Source organism: Pinus tabuliformis, chromosome 2_2 (assembly GCF_031772625.1).
Source record: "Pinus tabuliformis cultivar Carrire ecotype Pingquan chromosome 2_2, CPIR1, whole genome shotgun sequence".
NCBI lineage: Eukaryota > Viridiplantae > Streptophyta > Pinopsida > Pinales > Pinaceae > Pinus > Pinus tabuliformis.
Window position 1 is genome coordinate 576,525,153 of NC_142300.1, and position 22,869 is coordinate 576,548,021.

Sequence of the window (22,869 nt, forward strand, 5' to 3'; positions counted from 1 at the left end):
CTGTAATAGTTCAGTGAGACATCTTGTTTATACAGGTTTGTCATCCAAGCCTTGGAAGGTTTGCGGCCTATTCTGAAATCTTTAGTTCTGCGAATACCCGGTCCGAACTTTTGTGGTTATGAAGGGCTCTTGCTCACAGTGAATTAGGAAGGGCAAAATTCTGGGTTACATTAGGCCCTCAAATTGGAGCTATTATAATCACTGAAGCATAGATGCAATAGGCTTGAAGTTTTAAAATGATTGTGGTCCCTTCTGAACTTTCTTCTACTGCTACATGTAAGATTTGCGTTAGGGCATCATACAAACTTAAGGAATTGCCATGTGTGCAGACACCAGTGCTTGGAATCAAACAGTGAATGATTGTGAAAACGAGTGGCCTAATCTCATGCATACAGTGACGTGTTTCTGAATATATATATATATATATATATATATATATATATATATATATATATACACTTGTTCCAATTCATTCGAAGAGGACAAAAGGGTGCCTGAAGTGGATATTCCAAAAAACACAAAACATTGGGCTATTTGTTTATCTGCTAGAGGCATTTCTATACATATACTCGTATGTCCTGCAAAACTAATCAAGCCAAGCTAGCCACTCAGTTGGCACCTACAGGCAGTGACATTAACATTTGGTAATATTAAACAAGCCTGGATTTAAAATGAAATAAGGATTTTGCAAGGACTCTTGTTGAACTTCTCTTTCATTTGTAAGCAAGGGTGGTTTTGCAGCTTAGAGAGAGTTTGAGGATCTACATAGTTGCAAAGTTATGCTCATTATATCACAAATTTAATGTAAACAAGCCTTAAGAACTGTTTAAAGAAACATACTCTGGTGAGTTGAATTCTAGTAGTAAGGAACACTGAAAAGGAAGGGTATTCACAGTTAGATATTTGCTTGACAATAAATTGCAGCTTGTCTTGTCTTTGGTTCATTAATACTTGCAGCAAGGACAAAGGCCTATCATTCTTGACATTCATTACAAGCAGTAAGAAGTTCTTTGTATTAGGCCTCACTGAGATATCAGTTGCAGCAGTATGTATCAAGGATTTCTATAGTTGATTCACCTTCAGCAGTTCATATATATTGGTTGTTCCATTGTGGTTGTTCATGTCATTATTAAATAAGAATTTCAGCTCACTGTGCATTGATCAATTGAAGAAGGCACACCGTTGAATACTATAGCAGTGTCACATGGGTTTTCGTTGCAAGTCTGGCTATAAGATCAATTGTTTAAAGGTTTCGTTATCTAAGGTACTATTGTACATCTGAAGTAAACCGGCAGTAAGGGTTTCAAAGTTGTAAGTTGGGCAGACCTATTCATATCAAGCCTTGGTTGCAAAGATATCTTTGTGAGCATGAGTATTTTGTGCTGAAGTATGATAAGTCATCCACTACTATATTTTGGTAGATTTCATAATAAGTCTATGGCAGAAAGTGAGAATTTGATGACGTTGGTATGAGCAGGTAGTGTGTTGATTGCAGCATCCTATGATCCCAAGTATCATCAAGGATACAACTTATAGTTGGACATAGATTGGATTGGTGGCATCTAGGATTGTGCTTGTGGGCACAAATCAACCGTGTTAACAGTGGCTATATTACAGGATTGTGATCCCAGAGCATATACGATGTAGGTTATTGTGTTAATGATTGGACATACTTCTGCTAGAGTTATTAACAGATTTATCTATATGACGAGCAACGTTGGTTACAGTTGTGAAGCTACGGTTTGACGTGCAGTTTGGATAGAGATATAAGTGGTTGATGTTGACAGCTAGAGTTTGATGAGCAGAGGCAGGTTTGATTGACAAAGTTTGTGCTGCAATTCTCTTGTATTGCAGTTTCTTTGTGTTGATTTAGAGCACAGGTGGATCCGGTCCAAAAATTGTGAAATGTGGTCTGCTAGCTGATCAGGGTGGCAGGGTGGTGCGAGGCAGGAGAGTGGAGGCCCCTTCAAGTTGGAGCCTGAGAACAACTTAGGGTGGCAGGGTGGTGCGAGGCAGGAGAGTGGAGGCTCCTTCAGGTTGGAGCCTGAGAACAACTTAGGGTGGCAGAGTGGTACTAGGGCAAATTGTAGCCTACACATGGCGTTGGACTGTCCGTCTGGTAGCAACTGGCAAACATGGTGTTGGAACATCCGTCAGGTTGGAGCTTGAAATATGGAGCGTTGGAGCATCCTTCTCGTTGTAGCTGGTAAACACGACGTAGGAGTTCCCTACAGGATGGAGCTTCCTTTAGTTGGAGCTGAAAATGTGATGTATATCTTTTTGAAGGCAAATATTAAGAAGTGTTCGATGGTTTTTGTCCTAGAGGGGTTTCCACCTAAAATTTTCTATATCTACTATCTTTATTGTTATGCATTGTTGAGTGGTGTTGATGAATGTTTATGTTTATCTGATGTTAATAACAATTAATGCTCTATGAAATTAAAAATATACTAATTGATAAGAAATATTGATTCATCCCCCTCTCAATATTTCCAACATGTACAAGATGATCATTGGTTATCTATCATATCATCTCTTATTAGGTAAGAGATAAGTCCATCTAGGGTTCCTCTGAATCTATTACAAGTACTTGAATAACTGAATGGCTTCTCACAGATCATATCATATCATTAACAATTCTGAATTATACCAGGCCTTTTCCTTATCAAGGCCACTCTTAGGCTCTCTCTCAAACCCTAACTTCTATTTGCAAAAACAAAGGTTTGCTAGGGTTTCTGTCAATCCCTAGTATTCTTTTAGGTCTCCACTTCATCGCTTTCACTCTGCTTTGATCATGAACTTCATCATCAATGTCTTCACGGGGGTGATCTCAATGACTTTTCTTCAGCGCAACTCTGATTCCATGTTAATTTTTAGGGCTAGATTGTTCTCTGTTGTAGATAATTGCAATTTTAAACTTTTTCATCATTTTTACACAACATTCACCCCATAACATCATATAATCATTAGCAATTATGTAGAGAGAACAATAAACATCAATAATGCAACGAAACAGTAAGGAATAATAGAAGAAAAACATGCACAATAGGGACACCAGGGTTTAGGTTAGAGACCAGTGTAAAACCCCACAGGGGGGAAAACCCAACCAGGTTCTTCTTTGTTGATTTCTGGTAGCATTAGATGTGCTCTAAGTCTCAAAATTTGCAGGGAGGCTTAGACACATGCATTCTCTAATACCCATATATCGTTTTGGGAAATTCCACCCAGAGACAATTTTATTAAAATAATTAATTGTTTTTAATGGGACCATCAGTCTAAACTAAGGCAATTAAAATAATTAATGGGTATTAATCTGAATTGTTGAATTTTCGGAGTATAATCACCTAATGATGTTCCAGAGTGTACTAAAGTAATATTATATATCATTGGAAGTAATTATTAGTTGCAGGAAATTGTGTTTGTCTATTTAGCACTAGAAAATCAACAAGAAACACTTGACACATTGCATCCACTCTGCTGCTACATTATTGTCTTTGCCACCTATCATCCACGTCACACTGGATTGGGTGCTTTCCTTGCATTAATTCCTGTGCATTTGTGTGAGATTGATGTGGATCTGAACCGTTGGATCTAGACAATCTCAACTATTGGATCCTTCACATGCATGATTGTTCGTAACCTCCGCGCATGTTGTGAGCTCAATAATAATCTGGGTTGTGGGATTGAGACATCCACAGCCATTGGATCCATCACATGCATAGAAACTAGGGTTGCAGGGGAGCACCCCTCGACGAATCCGCTCCCAATTCGCGCTCCGCTCAGGGGCTACTCAGGTGCGCGTGTTGAAGTTTCTAATTTTCCCTAGTTAGAAACCCTTCATGCACTTTTTCTGATTTATTCCTACCTACTTGTTATTTTTCTTTAACAAGTTATTTACAAAGTAAATACTGAAAATAAACACCAGTGCATGCTCAACATATTACAGATCAACAACTAAAAGAAACACGAACAAACACACCACATGACACCATTATTTTTGGACCAATGTCCTTGGAAAAACCCAATGCGGGAAAACCGGTGCAACTATTTAAGGGTTTTCTTATTAAGCAATATCAGTGTACAATCTGGGTGTTGAAACTGGCCTAACCAACAGAGAATTTACTTAGCAGCTATACCTCACAGTTTGAGAGAAATCTCCTGGCTAAAACCCCGGAAAATCCTTCCGGTAGCTCTTCAGCACAAAATTGCTGCTGCAACCCCAGCCCCTCTCTGTCTCACGCTGGTCCTGCGTCAGCCCCTCTCTGTCTCACGCTGGTCCTGCGTCAACCTTTCTTGGCCTGCGTCAGCCCCAGGAGGCCCTGTGTCAGCTCTGGGAGCCTCTGCGTTAGCTGCGCTGACCCCTCTGGTGCTCTGCGCAACACTTGGCTGCCTCTGCGTGGCCCTGCGTGAGCCCTTGCTCGTTCTGCGTCACCCTCCTTGGCTGCTGCGCTGCTCTCCCGACATAATCTCTGCCTTCTCTGTTTCTCTGTACTCAATGCCCCTCAGCTGCTCTCCCGATCACTGATTCTATCTCTCTTAGCAAACGCTGCTCTAGAGAATAGAATGACTGATCATCTGGTGTGCTCTCTAAGTGATTCTCAAGCCTCTTCTTATACTTTTCCTGTTGACATTCCAAAGGCCGAGATTAAGTCCCTAATCAATGACTAAGATTAGATCTGGTTTGATCCATGTTTTTTGGACCACTCTAACACAGATTCATATTAATATTTTATTTTCCCTAAGTTTAGACTTAGGGAGTCCATTAAAAATATTAATTATTTTAATATCTCCTGAGCTGTTTAGAATCTGCCCAAACCCTTTTTGGGTATTGGAGATCTCATGTGCCCCAACCTCTCCACCAAATTTCATGGCTAGAGCACATCCGATGCTATCCCACATCAAAACTCCCTCTTAGCGAGGACTGCGCTCTAGGAATACTCCTCATTGAGTATTACTCTGACCATCCGACATTGGTACCTGTGTTGATGCTAGGCATTCCTGCCCAACATCCTCTGCACTGCTGCCTCCTGTGCTGTTGCACATGGTTCTGCCACTGCTACTGCTGCATCTGTACGACAGCTCCCTCTGCATCCGTGCTGCTGCTGGTCCTTACTCCCAGCACTGCATCTACATTGCAACTCCCTTTGCATCTATGTTACTGCTGGTCCTTTCTCCCAAGACTGCTTCTGCACTGCACCTCCTCTCATCATGTTGCATCGTGCTATCCACTGCTGCACTACAACTCAGTTACTGAGAAGTAAGTAACTGATCTCCCAACTGACCTCCCTGTTGGGCTAGAAACACCCACTAATGCTGAAGCTCCCTCTGCCGCTGACAAGTGCTCCCTCTCTCTGACCTTTGCACTGCTGCAACAACTCCCTACATCTCGCACCGTTGCACACCTCTCTGTGCCTTCCTGCACTGGTGCAACACTCCTGTGCCTCTCGCACTGCTGCAGCTTGCTAGCTTTGCGCTGTCTTGGGACTCCTGCACTGTAGCTCTCTCTGCTGCTCCATCCACATCCGTCTCTACCCACTCAGCTAGTGCTGCTACTCCTCGTCGTGGCTCCCATAGCAAGGTCTAATCCAAGAGGCTGGGTGCTTCAAGGATCCTGCCCCTCATCCCCTGTAGTCCGCCTGACTACAGCTCGATTTCTCCCCACTTTCGCTCAAGTGGTGTGTGTGCACTCATGGCACAGTCATCGTCTGTCAAAACTTCTTTCTCTGCCTGTGCTGGCGCTGCCTTAGTCTCGGAAGACACTCCCTTACTCTTCTTCCTTGGGCATTGGGTCACATAGTGACCCATCTCCCCACAGTGGAAGCACTTGACCTTGGAGAGATCTTTCTTCTCCCGCTTCTCCTGCTTTCCCTCAGATGCTAGGGCCACATCCTCTTCCTCCTGCTTGACCTTGATCCCTTTGCTGCTGCTACCTGTCTTTGATTGTCGTCTGATCTCTTCTTGGCAAAGAGCTGCCCACATCTTGCCCCAAGGTAGGAGAGTCCCTCTGCCCAGGATGCTCTGGACAAACGCTTCCCACTCTTCTGAGACAACATTCAGGGCTGTCCTCACCATAAGCTCCTGATCCGGTGTCGCTCCTATAGCAGTCAACTGATCTCAGATCTCATTTAGTCCTCCGAGGAAGGAGTCAATCGTTTGACCGTTCTTCATCTCATATGACCTCATCTGGTTCTCGAGCAACATTCTTCTCTGCACAAAAGTATGCTGGTACAGGTTCTTGAGAACCTCCCACATCTCAACTGCCATTTCCTTCTCAGCTATATGTCGTACCACATGATCCTTGATCCCGTCAAGGATAATGCACTTGGCCCTCGTCATTGCCTCCTCATACTTGTCATTATAATTAGGGTCGACTGGTATAGCTATAACCTTCAAGGCGAAGTTCTTGATATGATTCCTGTCAAGCACTGATAAGATTCTAGCCTTCCATACTGCGAAGTTCGAAGCTCCGTTCAGTCTATCCTAGTCTCTTACCTCGTGTAGTGCCATGATGCTCCTCTACTTCCCTCTTGGAAGTTCTTTGTTCGACTCCTTTGAGTCTGTACTTCCTATCTGGAAGTTCTCTTTTGGACTCCCTCTGAGTCCTGATTTCCCTCCTGGAAATCCTTCTGCTGCTTGTCGAGATGCCGCCTGCTCTGATTGTCTTGTGCAACTGCACTGCTGATCCAGGTTCTTTGGCTAGAAACCCTCGGTAACAACTCCTCTGGCCTTGCTCTGTCAGGTACTGTTCTGACTACAGTACCTCACCAGCTCCACTTTGTAATATTCCTGCAACCTTCTAGACCCCAGCAACTGCCTCTCTGTGAACTGCGTCAGCCCCTTTCTGCTTCACGCTGCCTCTACGTCACCCTGGATGGGTCTGTGTCAATCCTCTGGCCCTCTGCGCCAGCAACGCTGGCCTCTCTGAGGTTCTGCGCAATTCCCGGCTTCTTTTGCGTCACTCTGGATGGCTCTGCGTCACACTTCCTTGGCTTTTGTGCTGCTAGAAACAACTTCTGTCACCTCGGAACCACTGTTTTTTGCTGCTATTGCTCCGCTTGGCTGATGTCTTTTAGTCCTCCTGTGATCTGCAATCACGCTCTGATACCATGTTGAAGTTTCTAATTTTCCTTAGTTAGAAACCCTTCATGCACTTTTTCTGATTTATTCCTACCTACTTGTTATTTTTCTTTAACAAGTTATTTACAAAGTAAATACTGAAAATAAACACCAGTGCATGCTCAACATATTACAGATCAGCGACTAAAAGAAACAAGAACAAACACACCACATGACACCATTATCTTTGGACCAATGTCCCCAGAAAAACCCAATGCAGGAAAAATAGTGCAACTATTTGAGGGTTTTCTTATTAAGAATATCAGACTACAATCTGGATACCGAAACTAGCCTACCCTACAGAGAATTTACTTAGCAGCTATACCTCACAGTTTGAGAGAAATCTCCTGGTTGAAACCTTGAAAAATCCTTCTGGCAGCTCTTTAGCACAAAACTGCTTCTGCAACCCCAGCGTCTGCCCAATCTGGACTGCGTCAGCCCCTCTCTGTCTCATGCTGGCCTTGCGTTAGCCTTTCTTGGCCTGCATTAGCCCTAGGAGGCCCTGAGTTAGCTCTGGGAGCCTCTGCGTCAGCTGCGCTGGCCCTTCTGGTGCTATGCGTAGCACTTGGCTGCCTCTGAGTGAGCCATTGCTGGCTCTACGTCACCCTCCTTGGCTACTGCGCTGCTCTCCCGACGCAATCTCTGCTTTCTCTGTTTCTTTGTACTCAATGCCCCTCAGCTGCTCTCTTGATCACTGATTCTATCTCTCTTAGCAAACCCCGCTCTAGAGAATAGTATGACTGATCATCTGGTGTGCTCTCCAAGTGACTCTCAAGCCTCCTCTTATACTTTTCCTATTGACATCGCAATGGCTGAGATTAAGTCCCTAATCAATGGCTAAGATTAGATCTGGCTTGATCCATGTCTTTTGGACCACTCTAACACACATTCATATTAATACACATTAATATTTTATTTTCCCTAAGTTTAGACTTAGGGACTCCATTAAAAATATTAATTATTTTAATATCACCTGACCTATTTAGAATCTGTCCAAACCCTTTCTGGGTATTGGCGATCTCATGTGCCCCAACCTCTCCACCAAATTTCGTGGCTAGAGCACGTCCGATGCTACCCCAAATCAACAACACGCTCCTTTTAAACAAATTTCGCTCATTGGTTTTTAGGGAGCGATTAGGGGAGCGGCCGCTCCTTGACCGCTCCCCTTTCATGTTGAAGGAAATGTAACTAGGTTCAGTCTTCGTAAATGTCATTTTGATATTTGTATTTATTCAAGAAAAGAAATATTATTTTTAAATAATATGTCAATGAGTTTCTTGCTCATTGAAGTAGGTCTAGCACATGTCAAAGTGCTATAGGTGAGTCAAAGAGTCAAAAGAATTATGTTGAAGACCTTAAGGGTATGTTACATTATGTATATTCATGTATAAAAGTCAAAGAAGACACCTCCAAGCAAAGTCAAGTATCCTCCAAGCATAGACACCATCAAAAGAAGCAATGGCACCATTAAAAGCACCTATTGCAGCAAGAAAATCAAGTCGGCCTCAAAGCTACAAGTCGGCCTAAAAGGAGGGACAAACCTCTATATATAGAGGCTGTCCACTCCCTCAAAATGAGAACGCATTCCTCTGAAATCTGCGAAGGTACAAGGCAAGGAAAAGGGCACCAAAAAGACAAGAAGAAGGTCTCCAAGGCAGTGAAGAAAGGAAGGATAAAACCAAAGTGTTAAAGGGCTAGTTACAGCCACACGTGCGAGGAAAGGAGAGCAGTCCCTATGGTTATGACAATAGAAAATTACAGTTCACCATATCTCATTGTTTAGGGTGCAAACTAGGCCTACAAGGCCTCTCTCTCAAGCGTGGAAGAAGGGTATGCAAGCGAAGGGTGGAAGATAAGTCTAACATAGTTTTGTGAAGAGAATCCCCCACATGTGCGAAGAATTAGGGTTGCATTGCTGCTGCCCTAAGTCTGCAATAGTTGTCAAGAGAAAAGAAGGCTCGGTTGGGAGGCTATAAGGTCATCATCCTAAGGTAGAAAGACTCCATCTCAAGCGAAGGAAGAAAAGGTCAAGGTTCATCCTAGAACACACAATCTAAGGTCTCTATAGTTGCTGGAAGAAGTGCCGAAGGGAGGAAGACAAAGTGCTGGAAGGAAGAGGACGAAGTGTTGCAAGAGGAAGTGATCTTGAAAGGACTTGACTTGTGCTTGGAGGATCTTCTAGTCAAGGGTCTAGGGTTTGGCATTGATCAATAGAAGCTTCAATAAGAGAAATTCACTAAAGGGTTTTCCTCTCAAGAGAAGAGAGGTTTTGGCCCTGGCAGAGAGCCAACATCTTCTGTTCTTGTTCTTATGTTTTGGTAGCAGTTTGATGAAGCACACACACATGCATTAATAATAAGAAGAAGAAGATTAAGTTAACAATAAAAGGTAAAAAGGCTCCACAAATTGTTATCAAGTAACAAAGAATCACACTACACCTAATTTGCCCCAGATTCTTCAACACTTCGCTTCGGGAGTGATTTTTTAAGAGGGGGAGCGATCGCTCTTGACTGCTCCCCGTCTTAAAAAACGCTCCTGCCGGTGCAGGAAAAGGTCGCACGATCGAGAGAGGGGCGACGACTAACAACAGAGAGGGGGAGGAAAGGGAGGGAAGGGGGAGGGGGAAAAGGATAAAAAGGCCCTCTCCCCTCCCATTATTCAGCCATTGGAGAGAGCAAGAGAGGAGCTTGGAGGAGCTTGAGTAGCTTGTAAGGGAGATTGGAGCTTGGGATTGAAGGCCAAAGAGGTAGGTTCTACACTCTAATCTAGCATTTTTGTTTTTTTATGCTCATTGCCATATATATATATATTATTTTTCTATTTCCCATTGCCATTCCTCCATTTTTTTGCAGACTCGAAACTTCAAACATCATGGCTATATGGCTTGGCATTTTATTCTTGTCAGTTCCTTTTTTGGTTATTATGGTGTTGGAGAGTAGAGGAAGGAGGGTTGATCATGGTGAAGAAGAGGATCAAGAAGTGGATTATAGTGGATTTGATGAAAACCCTAGGGAGGATTACGTTGGTGAGGAGGAAGAGAGTGGACATGATGAGGCCCAAAAAACTAAACAAGACTGAACCCCATTGTGGAAATATGTTTCTAGGCTCGAAGGAGGGGAAGGGGGTGGAACCACTAAATTTACATGCTCCCATTGCAACAAAACTTACACAAGTTCATACACTCGTGCCAGAAGGCACCTTTGTGGGAAAAGGCCATGGGATGAAGATAAACCAATAGGAATCAAAACTTGTGTAAGTGTGTCAGCAACAGATAGAGCCAAATACACAAGGGAAGAGGAGGAGGCCCAAAGAAAATCTAAAAAATCAAAGGGTTTCTTTGAAGATAGCTCAGAATCACATCAACATGCATGAAGAACTTCCTCCCATGGCAGTGGATATGGAGGCATAGAAACAAACATCTCTTTAAGACATAGAACCATATGAAATTTCCTTGATGAAGGGTGTAGGAATGGTGTGGATTAATAAATTTACTGGTTTCTCTATGCATGTGTGATACCATTCAATGTTCTTCGCTCACCTTTTTGGCATGAAATGGTTTCTACAATAAATGATGCCCCTGAAGGATACGAGAGACCTGGGTATGACAAGGCTAGAACCGTTGGACTTGATCATGAAAAAGAAAAAATATCACATTCTTTGAGTAGAATGACAAATTCTTGGACTGAGCATGGGGTGTCCATTGTATTTGATGGATGGACAAATGTAAAAGGCAAGCCATTGATAAGTGTTCTTGCTATGTTTGTTAGTGTTGCCATCTTTCTTTCAACATATGATTACTCAGGGAAGTTCAAGACCGGTATCAACATTGCAGAACCATTACTTGAAAAAATTGAACGTATTGGGCCATACAATGTCATCTAAGTCATCACTGATAATGCTGCTAATTGTAAGGCAGCGGGAGAAATTATTGAGGATAAATACCCCAACATATTTTGGTTTGGGTGTTTGGTTCAGACATTGAACCTTTTGATGCATGATATTATTAAGAATAAAAACCAACAATACAAATGGATTGGTGATTTGTACAAGAGGGGCAAACAAATGATGAAATTTATTACAAATTATAGAAATACCCATGGGATTTTCCGTAGTCACTCAATATTGGAGCTGTTGAATATTGCGAAGACTAGATTTGCTAGCTTTTACCTCATCTTCAGGTGCCTTTTGAAGGTAAGAGAGTCATTGGCTAGCATGGTATCTAGTCCACACTGGTAGGTATTAAAGGACAGGGCTACAAATGCAACTGACAAGAAAGGTTTTGAACAGATGGAAGAGACCGCTCTTGATGGTCTGTTTTGGGCACGTGTGAGGCAAGTATTGCAATTCACCAAGCCCATTTATAGCATGATTTGTTTTGCAGATATAGATAAACCAATGATTGGGGAGGTGTATGAGTAGATGGATACCATGTTGGGGCAAATAAAAGATATTGTTCAGGAAGATGATCCATAATTGTATGTGTACACGGTGGAATAAACTTAATGTTCCACTACATGCCTTGGCGTATATCCTTATGCCAAAATACTACTTTCCATCTTGGTTGGGCCAACCTGCACCTGGGGGTGGGGTTAGGATCAAACCCTATACAGATCTAGAGGTATCTAAAGGATATATGGAAGCATTAGACTAGTTGGTACCTGACAAGGAGGAGTGTGCTAATCTGCTTCTTGAATTAGGCAGATACTTTAGTTGCACTGGTTTGTTTGGTTCTTTGCATGCAATGGAAGATAGAGACAAATTTGATGCTCTCACATGGTGGGAAGCATATGGCGGCATGGGACTTTCGCCAAAATTGGGAAAAAAAAGTTTTCTCATAGGCTGTTAATACTTTTTCTACAGAGAGGTGTTGGAGCACCTACAACTTCATACATAATGTGAGAAGAAATAGACTCAATGAAAACCGGGCAGAAAGCTTGGTTTATGTGCACGGCAACTTTAGGTTGTTGAGTCATTATTGTGATCAGGCTTATGAGGATCCAACATATAATATTTGGGACAACCACCTAGTGGACGATAATTTGGAGGATGACACTATACATCTTGAAGAATTAGAAGTAGAACTTATGAGAGATGAGGATGAAGCAACAACAACCATGCCACCCCCACCATCTAGTAGCAATGTTAGTGTTCGAGTTCCAACGTCTTTTCCTTTGCTGCCGACGCCTGCATCTACATCCTGACGTGGAGGGCATGTGCCTTCTGGTTCTGGTCGTGTGATTGTGCGGGAAGAGACTCCTAGAAGACCACCATGACCTGCGCAGAAATTAGACATTTCTCGTGGCAAGAGAAAGATGTAGATAATAGATTTACTTGTCTTTTCTAGTCTATTTGTTTTAGTAACTGTTGACTCTTTCATATTTATTATGATATTTTTTGTAAACAATATATGACAATTTAAGTTTGAAGTTGGCAATTATAACTCATTGGTAGTGAATTATGAATATGATGCCTAGTGAAAGTTGAATGTTGTTTCATTTCGTGTTAGATATTCTTTGTTGTAATGGTTACACTTAGCTTACAAGTACAACTTTGGTGATCAATTATGATAAATGTTATATGTTGAATTTTGAAAGCTTGAAACTTTAAGATTGATGAATCATGAGACTCAATATGTTGTATATTACTAACTTGTGGACATGGTTGATGAAGATTATAACTTCTAGATGATTGTTGTTATATGGTTCAATCTATGTTTTTTTTATGTTTTTTTATATCTAATTCATCATTTTATATGCTTTTGTTCACACACACACACACACACACACAGATATATATATATATATATATATATATATATTTTAAAAATTTGCTCCCTGAATCGCTCCCAAACCCGGGGCTTCTGAGAATGTCGCTTCCACTCCCACTCCCAAGTAACCTTGATAGAAACAGTTTAAACTTCTCTCATGTTGTGAGCTTGATATAATTCTGGACCATTAATCTTCATTCTTGATATAGATCTGGGCCGTTGATGTTGTGCTCGGTATACTTAATCAACACTAAACAGGTTTTGCGGAAAAGTGCTTAATTGTACTTATGGAATGTGGCAACTTCCTGGACTTCGTTCAATCGGCCTGCACGACCTTTTGCTGCTTGAACTGCATTTCGAGCTTTCTGCTCGGCTTCCTACTATGTGACCCTGCTCGATCTTTGGTGCGGCGTGTTCCTCGTTTGGCTCCACCTGAGCTTGTGAACTTATTCTGACACTTTGAACATTGCAGTCCTGCTTGACCTTCCGACCTGATCAATACTTCCATTGACATTAATGACAACACACACTCAAACAGCTTCTGCATATTCAATCATTTCTATTGTCAATGATTCATAAATATTTAAATAAATCATCAAATCTTCTTTGTGTTCCTTCCATTTCTCACAAGATTATTGAGAAATAATGCTTTCAACTTCCAGTATTTGGATGAAAGACAGGGAATTAGTCATTCAGCTAGTCTGTTAAAGTATAGAAAAATTTCACATAAAAGTTGTGGCCAAAAAATATATTTTCCCGTCAAAATTCCTTGTATATTTTATGGAAATCTATCCTGTACTTTGATTGTTTGTGTAGAATATGTTTTGTGACTTTCTGCAGTTACATCAAGTTGGGAGTCGGGACATCTTGAAAATGTCAATTAAAATTGTGCACTAAAACTATTTGTGGCATTTCCAGTTGTACGACATGGTAGTTGAAGCTACAGATATTTCTGATGAGACAAAGGCTCGAATAAGCCAGAGATTAGCCGAGGCTGATAAGGTTAATTTCAATAAAGACTTCAGCTTTCAATTTGAAAGAAATCAAGTTTTTTTTTTTTTTTTTGTTCTCTATTTTGCAGTACATTGTTTGTTGTTTAAGTATGTCAAGCAAGTTTTAAAAGGTGTGCTACTCAAGTTTTGAAAGTACATCAAACAGATTTTAAATCCATAGTGTTGAATTGCAGTGCCTTATTGACGGAGCTGATGAATACTTGCAGCTGCTTGATGTAGCCAGCAATGCAATGCGTTCTTTGTGTAATATGACCCAAGAATGTTGTTACTGATCTGAAATTCACTTGACTTAATAGCTGACTAATGAGTTTGTTCTCTGCTAACAATTCATGGTGACAAGTGGATAGAGTGATGAATACTTGCAGGTACTGGATGCAGCAAGCAGTATGATGCATGCCTTCATACCATGTTTCAAGAATATTTTCTTCAAACGTATTCAAACATTAACCAGATAACTGTATAGAGCTTGATGTTTCAGTTAAAGTTAGTGACTAGTGCCATAATGTTTTTAAATGCACATAACAGGAGGCTGTATTCTAATTTTCATAATTTCCAGTGTCCATTATTTTGCACTTTTCTCTGGATTGCCATCTTCAGGTTATTGTCTATTGGAAAGCCAATTTTATTTGCATTGAAGAAATATCGTAACTCATACAAACCTATCAAGATTAATAGATAGGTTGCCAATAATCATCAACTTTCTGTTGTGCACATAAGTACAGAGAAAAATAGGTATAAAGTATTTCAGGTTTCTGATCATCGTTCACGTTGAAAAGTGAAACCTCTGTACTTATACTGCAAAAATTTAGTCAGGTGACCTTTTAAATTATCTGCACCTGTTCTTATGGTTGTAAAGGCTCCTTTCTTTTCTCTTCTTATGCTGCCTTTCTAGAAGCGGTGTTGTTAAACCAAGTAAAATTAAGTAGATTTGTCAATCAAAAAGGTATATGTATCAATTGTTCTTGGTGTGGCTACTTGTAATAGTATCTTTAACAATTCAGCATATGGGGTCTCTATGGCCAACCGAAGGCAACATAATGTTTTTGTTTGATATCATTATATAGCTAGCAGAATATATCTTTGTGTAAGATCATATAAAGTTTCATTTATACAAAGTTCATAAAAGGAAGTCGACTACCTATCATCCACAAGCAAATACCAAGTGGTTGTTGATTTTGTTGAGAAATCAATGCGTGTAGGTATTAGGGTTTTATTCCTCTATTTCTTGATAATTACTTGTGATATGTCTTGGTTTCTTTGTTTCTTGATTATGCTATCTTTCATCAAGCAATTACCAAATCAATTATATATGAAGATCACAAGAACAAGGGACACAAGATGTAGGCACTCATCTAGGGAAAAACCCCTTTACAACGGGAAAACCCAATCAACTTTTCTTCAATAATAGAATCAATTCAAAGTAAGACAATCCAAGACCTTTGGATCTAAACAAGACTTCAATCACCAAGTTAATCCTGCTTTAAAGTAAACAAAACTTGCTCTAGTCAACATGGTCAACCCCTTCAAAACTGCATCAATTTGGAATTTTGCCCCTTTGCAACTTAGAATTTTGGACCCGTAGTTATTGTTGAAATTTCGGCCCCTGCAATTTGCTCGAAAACCCTAGAAAAACTTGCATGTGTGAGAGAGATGCCCGAAATATCGATTTAGACTTTTTTTGTTTTGTTCTTCCTTCTTGACTTCACTCTCCTTTTCTTGATCTTGAATCACAAATTAAACTTGTGGAATGAACGAATGCCAAATAGGTTGAGCTCCTCTTCTATTTATATTGCTTCCATAGGGTTGAATTGCCCCATTTTGGGCTGACTTCTTCATGGCAAGGCCAACATGGTGAGGAGATGACAAATGACTATTTTGACTCAAAAATAATATTCTTTACATGATATAAAAGCCCAAGAAGGGTCTAATAAATATGACAATTGTGACTAAAAAGAAACCCTAGAAGCCTACATGGAGGCTTTGACCTATTAAATAAATAAAAGGGGTTTGAAACCCTATGCTTCAAAATAAATTTGTTTTCCTTCTTTTTCAATTTTACAATAAATACATAATGACAAATTACAATAGCATTTATGAAGACCGACCATAGTTACATTTTTCAACACTTCCTTTGAACTAGGGAGGTATTCATAATTTAAATAGGTACAAGGATGTATTCAAATTGACATCTTCACACAAGAGTTACAACATATGCAATGCCACGAATACCCTTACTGCCAAGGTATCCTTCCAACAGGGACTAAGGTGTCATCGAGGCGTTTTCCACTATAGGTACCATCAAGCCACTACTCTGGTATCCATCCAATAGGATACCATCTAGCCCTTCATGCCCTGACACCAACCCTTACAGGGATTTGGGTATTAACAGAAACCAAAGCTCCACACAATACCCTCCCTCTGGGATCTAGACATTAACTGAGATCTCAATATTAACTAGGCCACAATGTCCTCCCAAGTACCATCATATAGGGAGTTTCTCGGTACTTCATTTTTCCCTCTACTAAATCAGAGATTTCCACCAGTCTGAGCATGTTACTAAAATAAACGAACTTTTTGTTCGGAAGAGATTTCGTCAATGCATCAACTACATGTTCACATGTTGCCACTTATTGTAGCTTCACGACCCCATCTTGTGCTAGACTTCTGATATAATGATACTTATTGTTAATAAGCTTAGTTTTGGAATGGAACATGGGGTCTTCAGATATCTTGTTGCTGCTTTGATTATCAGAATTTATAACCGTGGGATCCAAGGGTCCTCCATACAAATCTGAGAAAATTTTCCTTAACCAAACTGCTTTTCCAACTTCACAAGCAGTAACATATTCAACCTCGACACTACCTAAAGCAACCGAATCTTGTTTACGACTCATCCAAGAAATCATAGCGGATCCCAGACTAAAATAGCCACTAGTGCTTCTTCCATCCTTCTCACTGCCACACGAATTTGAATCTGTAAAACCTGTTAATTTGATTTCCTTTCCATCTTACTTTAGATAGTGATGAATAGTCCCACATAAGTACCTCAAGATATGTTTGTTAGCTATCTAATGATCATGATTTGGCTCCATTTGAAATTGATTTAACATATTTACAACATAACATATAGCGAGTCTAGTATTCACTAAATACATCAATGAGCCAATCGACTGACGATAACATGTGGGATCAACAAGACTAGAATTTGAACTTCTCAATTTCTTCAAATTGGTGATGATTGGAGTTGTCATGGGTTTGTAATCCATCATACCGAACTCTTGTAGAATCTTGATGATATACTTTCCTTGACAAAGATTTCTTTGGGTTTCTGCCAAACTTCCAAGCCCAAATAATAATGCATGAGTCCTAGATCTTTCATTTCAATTTTTTTGCCAACATTTTCTTACACTCGTGAATTCTATGCTCCACACTTGTAAGGAGTAAATCATCCACATATAATAGAATAATAACTTGTTCATTCTTTACTACTTTGATGTAGAGATTTGGGTCTGTAGAACTCTTTACGAATCTAATCCTTAAAAGATAGACATCCAATCTAGTGTGAAAATTTACTGCAATAATTGATTTATTTCTCTTACTTATTTATGATAAGTTATTAACCAATACTTCAGTGAATACCAAAATAAATTCAGTCGCAGATTTCACAAACTAGAACTGAAAATTAAATGGCAAGAGAAGCATCAACATATGAACAATTACATTAACACTAGTTTTTGGACAATCGTCTTTGGAAAAACCTAATGTTGGAAAACCGACGTAGCAGATCTGAGGATTCTTATTATTGGCAGTAAATATTTGAATACAATCTAGGATGTTCAACTAGCAATTCTTTACAGAGAAAATACTGGTGAAAATCTGAGTGAGTTTTACCTCGTTTGACCCAGCAGAATTCTGGTTGATTTGGCACAACACTGGCTAACCTTGGCTATTTCTGTGCTAGCTCCGCGTCAACCCTGCATCACCTTCTCTCCCCTATGCTCTCTCGGTTGTCCTGACAGTTCCTGACAATTTTGGTAGTTCCAATTGTTTCGATAGTTCTGGATTCTGTGTGACAGGCAACTTTTCTTCCCTGTGTTGGCCCTTTTGGCTCTGCGTTAGGACTGTGTGGGCCCAGACTGACCCAGTGTCAGCTCTCTCAACCACTGCATTGCCTCTCTGCAAGCTCTCTTCGCCTTTGTTCTGTATTTTCCGGAAAGTCCTCTCGGATTCTCTCTTCTCTTCAGCGACAAGATCTACCCAATCGATTTTCGTCCTGAGAACTTCTCACCTTCGAAAAACGATTTCCTCAATATCTCTGTGTCTTTTCAAATGAACCCCAAGTCTCTATTTTATACTTTCCTTGTTGAGTCTTCAACGATCGAGATTAAGTCTCTAATCAACATCTAAGATTAAAACATGACGTAATCTGCCTTCTAGATCATTTTCACCCATATTTTGATTAATACCCATTAATATTTTAATTTCCCTAAGTTTAGAATTAGGAACTCCATTAAAAATATTAATTATTTTAATAAAATACAATTTGCGTGGAATTTCACCAAACGGTTTCTGGGTTCTTTAGAACTCATGTGCCTTAGCCTCTCCATCAATGTTTAAGGCTAGAGCACTTCAAATGCTACCAAAAACTAACACTCCTTTTTAGCAAGGAAGGTGCTCTAGCAACAATGTCTAATTTCATGCTGCTCTGTTTCTGAATCATCTCCTTTCTGCGTTGTTGCTGCCACCAACACTATGCTATTGCTGTTATTGTACTATTGCCCATGACACTACTACTGCCACTGCCACTGTTGCATCTGCACTACAACTCCCTCTCAAACACTGCATCAATCTATTGAAAGGAACTTTCCAACATACCCATCTATTCCCGAAATTGAACAAACTTGGCTCTTCCTAGAGCCTTGGTGAGTATGTCTGCCATCTGATTTCCTGTGGGAGCATACTCCAGCTGTACCACTCCAAGCTGAACACAGTGTTTGATAAAGTGACATTGAATATTGATGTGTTTGGAGCGATCATGAAATACTGGATTTTTCAGAGAACTTGATACGACTCTGATTATCACATAAGATCCTTGTCGCTTCCATCCTTTTGCTGAATAGATTTACACGCAGTTTCCTGAGTCATAGCTTCACATGTTGCTTTGCTAGCCGCCATATACTCAGCTTCAACAGAGCCCAGAGCTACAGACTTCTACTTCTTACTGCACCAAGAGGTCATCTCAGATCCAATATCGAAGCAATACCTAATGGTACCTTTCATGTCTACTAAATTTCCTACCCAATCTGCATCAGTGAATCTGTTGACACCTAATCCGAAACGGATGAGGTGAAGCCGGACAGTCATCTAGAAGATGAACTGATCCGTTTTGTATTTGTATAAATAAAGTGCTAGCTAATGAATAAATATCAATCAGTGTTTTCTCTCGTTCAATGAGGAGTTACCCTGGCCTGACATGGTATCAGAGCTCAGGTCCCAGTCCCTAAAATTAGCTGTAACTCCTGCCTGTGCGCTCCCTGGCCTGAATACGCTGCCTCTGTCATGCGTTTCATTCAGGTAACTCCTGCCTCTACTCTCTGGTGCGCTCAGCCCTGAGTATCAATAATTCTCTGTGCGTGGAATGCGCTGCTGAATGTCAGGCTCTGCTGCCTCATGAAACCTCTGTCCTGAGCGCCCTGAGCTTCAGTTTCATTGCATGAGGACTCTGTATTGACGTTGGAGAATTTGCGTTGAGCGAGATTCGGATTGTGCGGAGGTCGACGAAGGCTGTGAGAAATGGAGCTCCATACGAATTTCTGAGATGAGGTAGGCGCTGCCTGTATCAGTCCACCCTCCGCTCCGCTGCCTGTATCAGTCCACCCTCGGCCCACATTCGCTATCCTGTTGGTTAGTATTGGCGGCAGCTTAAGCTACGTCCGGAGTTCGAATGGTCCGACCTGCCGGATCTGCTCTGATTTTTTAATTTATGTATGTCATGTTATTTGGATGCAATGCAACCCTGGCCTGAACATGCTCTGTCAAAATTTATTTCTCCACGCCATACTTTGAGGTCTCTCTATGCTTAAATTCTACCCCTCTCCGCTCGGTGTGTCTATATTTTTTGTTCTGTCGGGAGGGATTTAACATTCAGGTGAAGCGCTGCAGTGTGACTCTCTTGAATCGACTGCATGTGAAAGAGCTCAGCGATTTGAAGAAAAGGACTGTAAAAGTCGGTTCGGTTCAATCACCATTCCTCCACAGCGGCACCGGATAGAGGCGCAACAGTTCTTACCGCAACAATTTGAGGATTTTATCATTGGTTTACCGCTACAATCATGGCCATGTGAGAGCCCTTTTTTTTTCGGTGGTGAAGGAAAAGTCACACCGATCATCTTCTCTGCACTTGCAGCTCACCGTCGACTCGTCACCTCAATATGCTCACAAATCCTTAGTCTTGCTCAAACATTCACACTATTTTAGTACACTATGAATTAACCGAGTTTGTATCCTCTGTTGCCCAGATTTATCCTACATCAGCCTCTCTCTGATATATGTATATCGAGGTACAAGTTGCATTGGTTTTTGGTTCTTATCCAGGTTGGTCCCATTTTTCCGAATCCACTTCAGCCTGGGTGATTTACGGCATTTGTTGAATCGGGTTCTAAATTCTTGCTATTCTACTCGGTTCACCACAGGGTAGGAGTCAAATATTGTAGCAGAGATACCTTGAGCGCCCTTTTTTTTTTCTCTCAAAACATAATATTGTGGAAGTGATATAAAGAAATGTTGATGATATGCTGATGCAAATGTTAGAAGAAGAATAAAATGCATAAGGCTATGATATAAGGATTTTTTTACAGAAGTTTTTGGCAGAGATATTTTTTTTTCACAGAAGGATCTTTTTACAGAAGTTTTTGGCAGAGATATTTTTTTTACAGAATGCATTCAATCATTTCTATGGTCGGAATAGTTCTCACTGGCAAGGAGAACTATTCTGAATGGTCCCGGATGGTAAAACACACCCTTATCTACAATGAGCTGTGGAAAGGAGTGTGTGTCGGAGAAGAAGATAAAGACCCTGTGCAGCCCACATCAGACAAAGAACTCGCCATTTGGGAAAACAAGAACAACAAAGCCTTTGCATTGATCGCAGCATCTGTAAATGAGGAAGTAAGTCGTCATATTTCATCCTATTCCACTGCGTTTGAAGCTTTACAAAAGCTGAAAGAACTCTATGATACACATTCTGCACTTGAAGTTGTTCAGCTCATGATTAAACTCTTCACTCAATTCGATATCATTGACCTTGGTGTACCTTATTGTTTCACACACATACACGAGAATGTGCTTTGTTGCTGCCCAGTGCACCCTTTTTGGTTCCACCATGAACTGACTAAGCACTTGAAGTTGTTCAGCTCATGATTAAACTCTTCACTCAATTCGATATCATTGACCTTGGTGTACCTTATTGTTTCACACACATACACGAGAATGTGCTTTGTTGCTGCCCAGTGCACCCTTTTTGGTTCCACCATGAACTGACTAAGGGTGTTGACAACATAACACAAGTCTGGCTTTGTGTTGACCAGATACATAAGTGACCCAATAAGTTGTTTGTATAAGGTGGGGTCCACTTCCTTGTCTCCCGAAGCATCTATTTTCATCCAATTGGTAATCATAGGCGTAGCCATAGGTCGACAATCCTGCATTCTGAATCTTTTCAGAATTTCTGATGCAGATCTTCCTTGGCCAAGGAAGATCTCTCCATCCCGCTGCCAAACTTCCAATCCCAGAAAAATAGTGCATTAGCCCCAAATCTTTCATATCAAACTCAGTTTTCCGGTTCTTCTTACAGTTCTCTATGAGTCTGGATGATCTTGTCAAAATTAGATCATCCACATACAATACCAGAATCAACGACTCCCCTTCTACCAGCAAATAATAAAGATGGGGATCGACATTGCTCTTGATGAATCCCAATGGTTGTAAGTAGTTGTCAATTCAACCATACCAAGCTTTGGGTGCTTGTTTTAGCCCGTACAAGGCTTTCTTCAATCCGCACACATGAATTCTCTTTTCATGTGTTACGAAACTTTCTGGCTATTTGATATATACCTCTTTTTTTATCACCCATTCAAGAATGTTGTCTTGACATCTATTTGGTGAATCTCCCATCCCATCTGTGCTGCAAGGGATATAATGGATTTGATAAAGGTATATCGAGCTACTGGGCCAAAGGTTTCCTCATAGTCTATTCCTTCCTTTTGTGCATATCCTTTTGCAACAAACCTAGCCTTGTACTTATCTACACTGCCATCTACAGCATACTTGATCTTGTAGATCCATCTCGAACTTACAACTGATTTGTTCTTTAGTCTTACTAGAATTTCTGAGACATTATTTGTTATGATAGAACTATACTCTTCTACCATGGCATCCACCCATACCTGGTGTTGTATGTCTTCTTGAAAACTAGAGGGTTCTTCGACCTGAGCTACCAATGCTTGGTACCTATCAGGTTGTTTACGCTGTCTTTTCTCGGCTCTAGGAGATCTAACGAATTCCTCTGCGTCCCTTGGAGTCTGTCATACTTCTCAACTAGTTCTTCCACTGATGGTGGGAGGTTCCATCCGTTCCTCTTCCTGTACCTACTGTGACACTCCTGGCTCCTCTTCTTTTGAGGAGATGCTAGTATTAGTTACCATGCTTGAACTAGATGCTTCTCTTCTTCCCAGATATGATCCCTGTTGCTGGACTAGAGGAGCATCCTCATCTTGTTCTTCAAATGACATCTCACGAGATTCCCTCAAGGCTCTATCTTCCATGAACTTCACATCCCGCCTTACTACAATCTTTTTGTTGCTCAAAATGTAGATCTGATACGCCTTTGTAGTCTCACTGTAACCTACTAGATACCCAACTTTGACAGTCTGCTCTAACTTGCTCCGCTTCTCTTTTGGAATATGGCAATAAGCT

General features: G+C 40.8%; 1 protein-coding gene across 1 annotated transcript in view; it reads left to right on the forward strand.

The window, feature by feature from the left end:
* The window catches only part of LOC149193980 (replication factor C subunit 2-like), a 231,982-nt gene extending 217,509 nt beyond the window's left edge, over positions 1–14,473 (forward strand). Inside the window, exons 12-13 of the mRNA XM_089407118.1 lie at positions 13,802–13,885; positions 14,070–14,473. Coding sequence (XP_089263244.1) covers positions 13,802–13,885; positions 14,070–14,168 — 183 coding nt within the window. The 3' untranslated portion in view covers positions 14,169–14,473. The remainder of the gene's footprint in view (positions 1–13,801; positions 13,886–14,069) is intronic.
* The last annotated feature ends 8,396 nt before the right edge of the window (positions 14,474–22,869 follow it).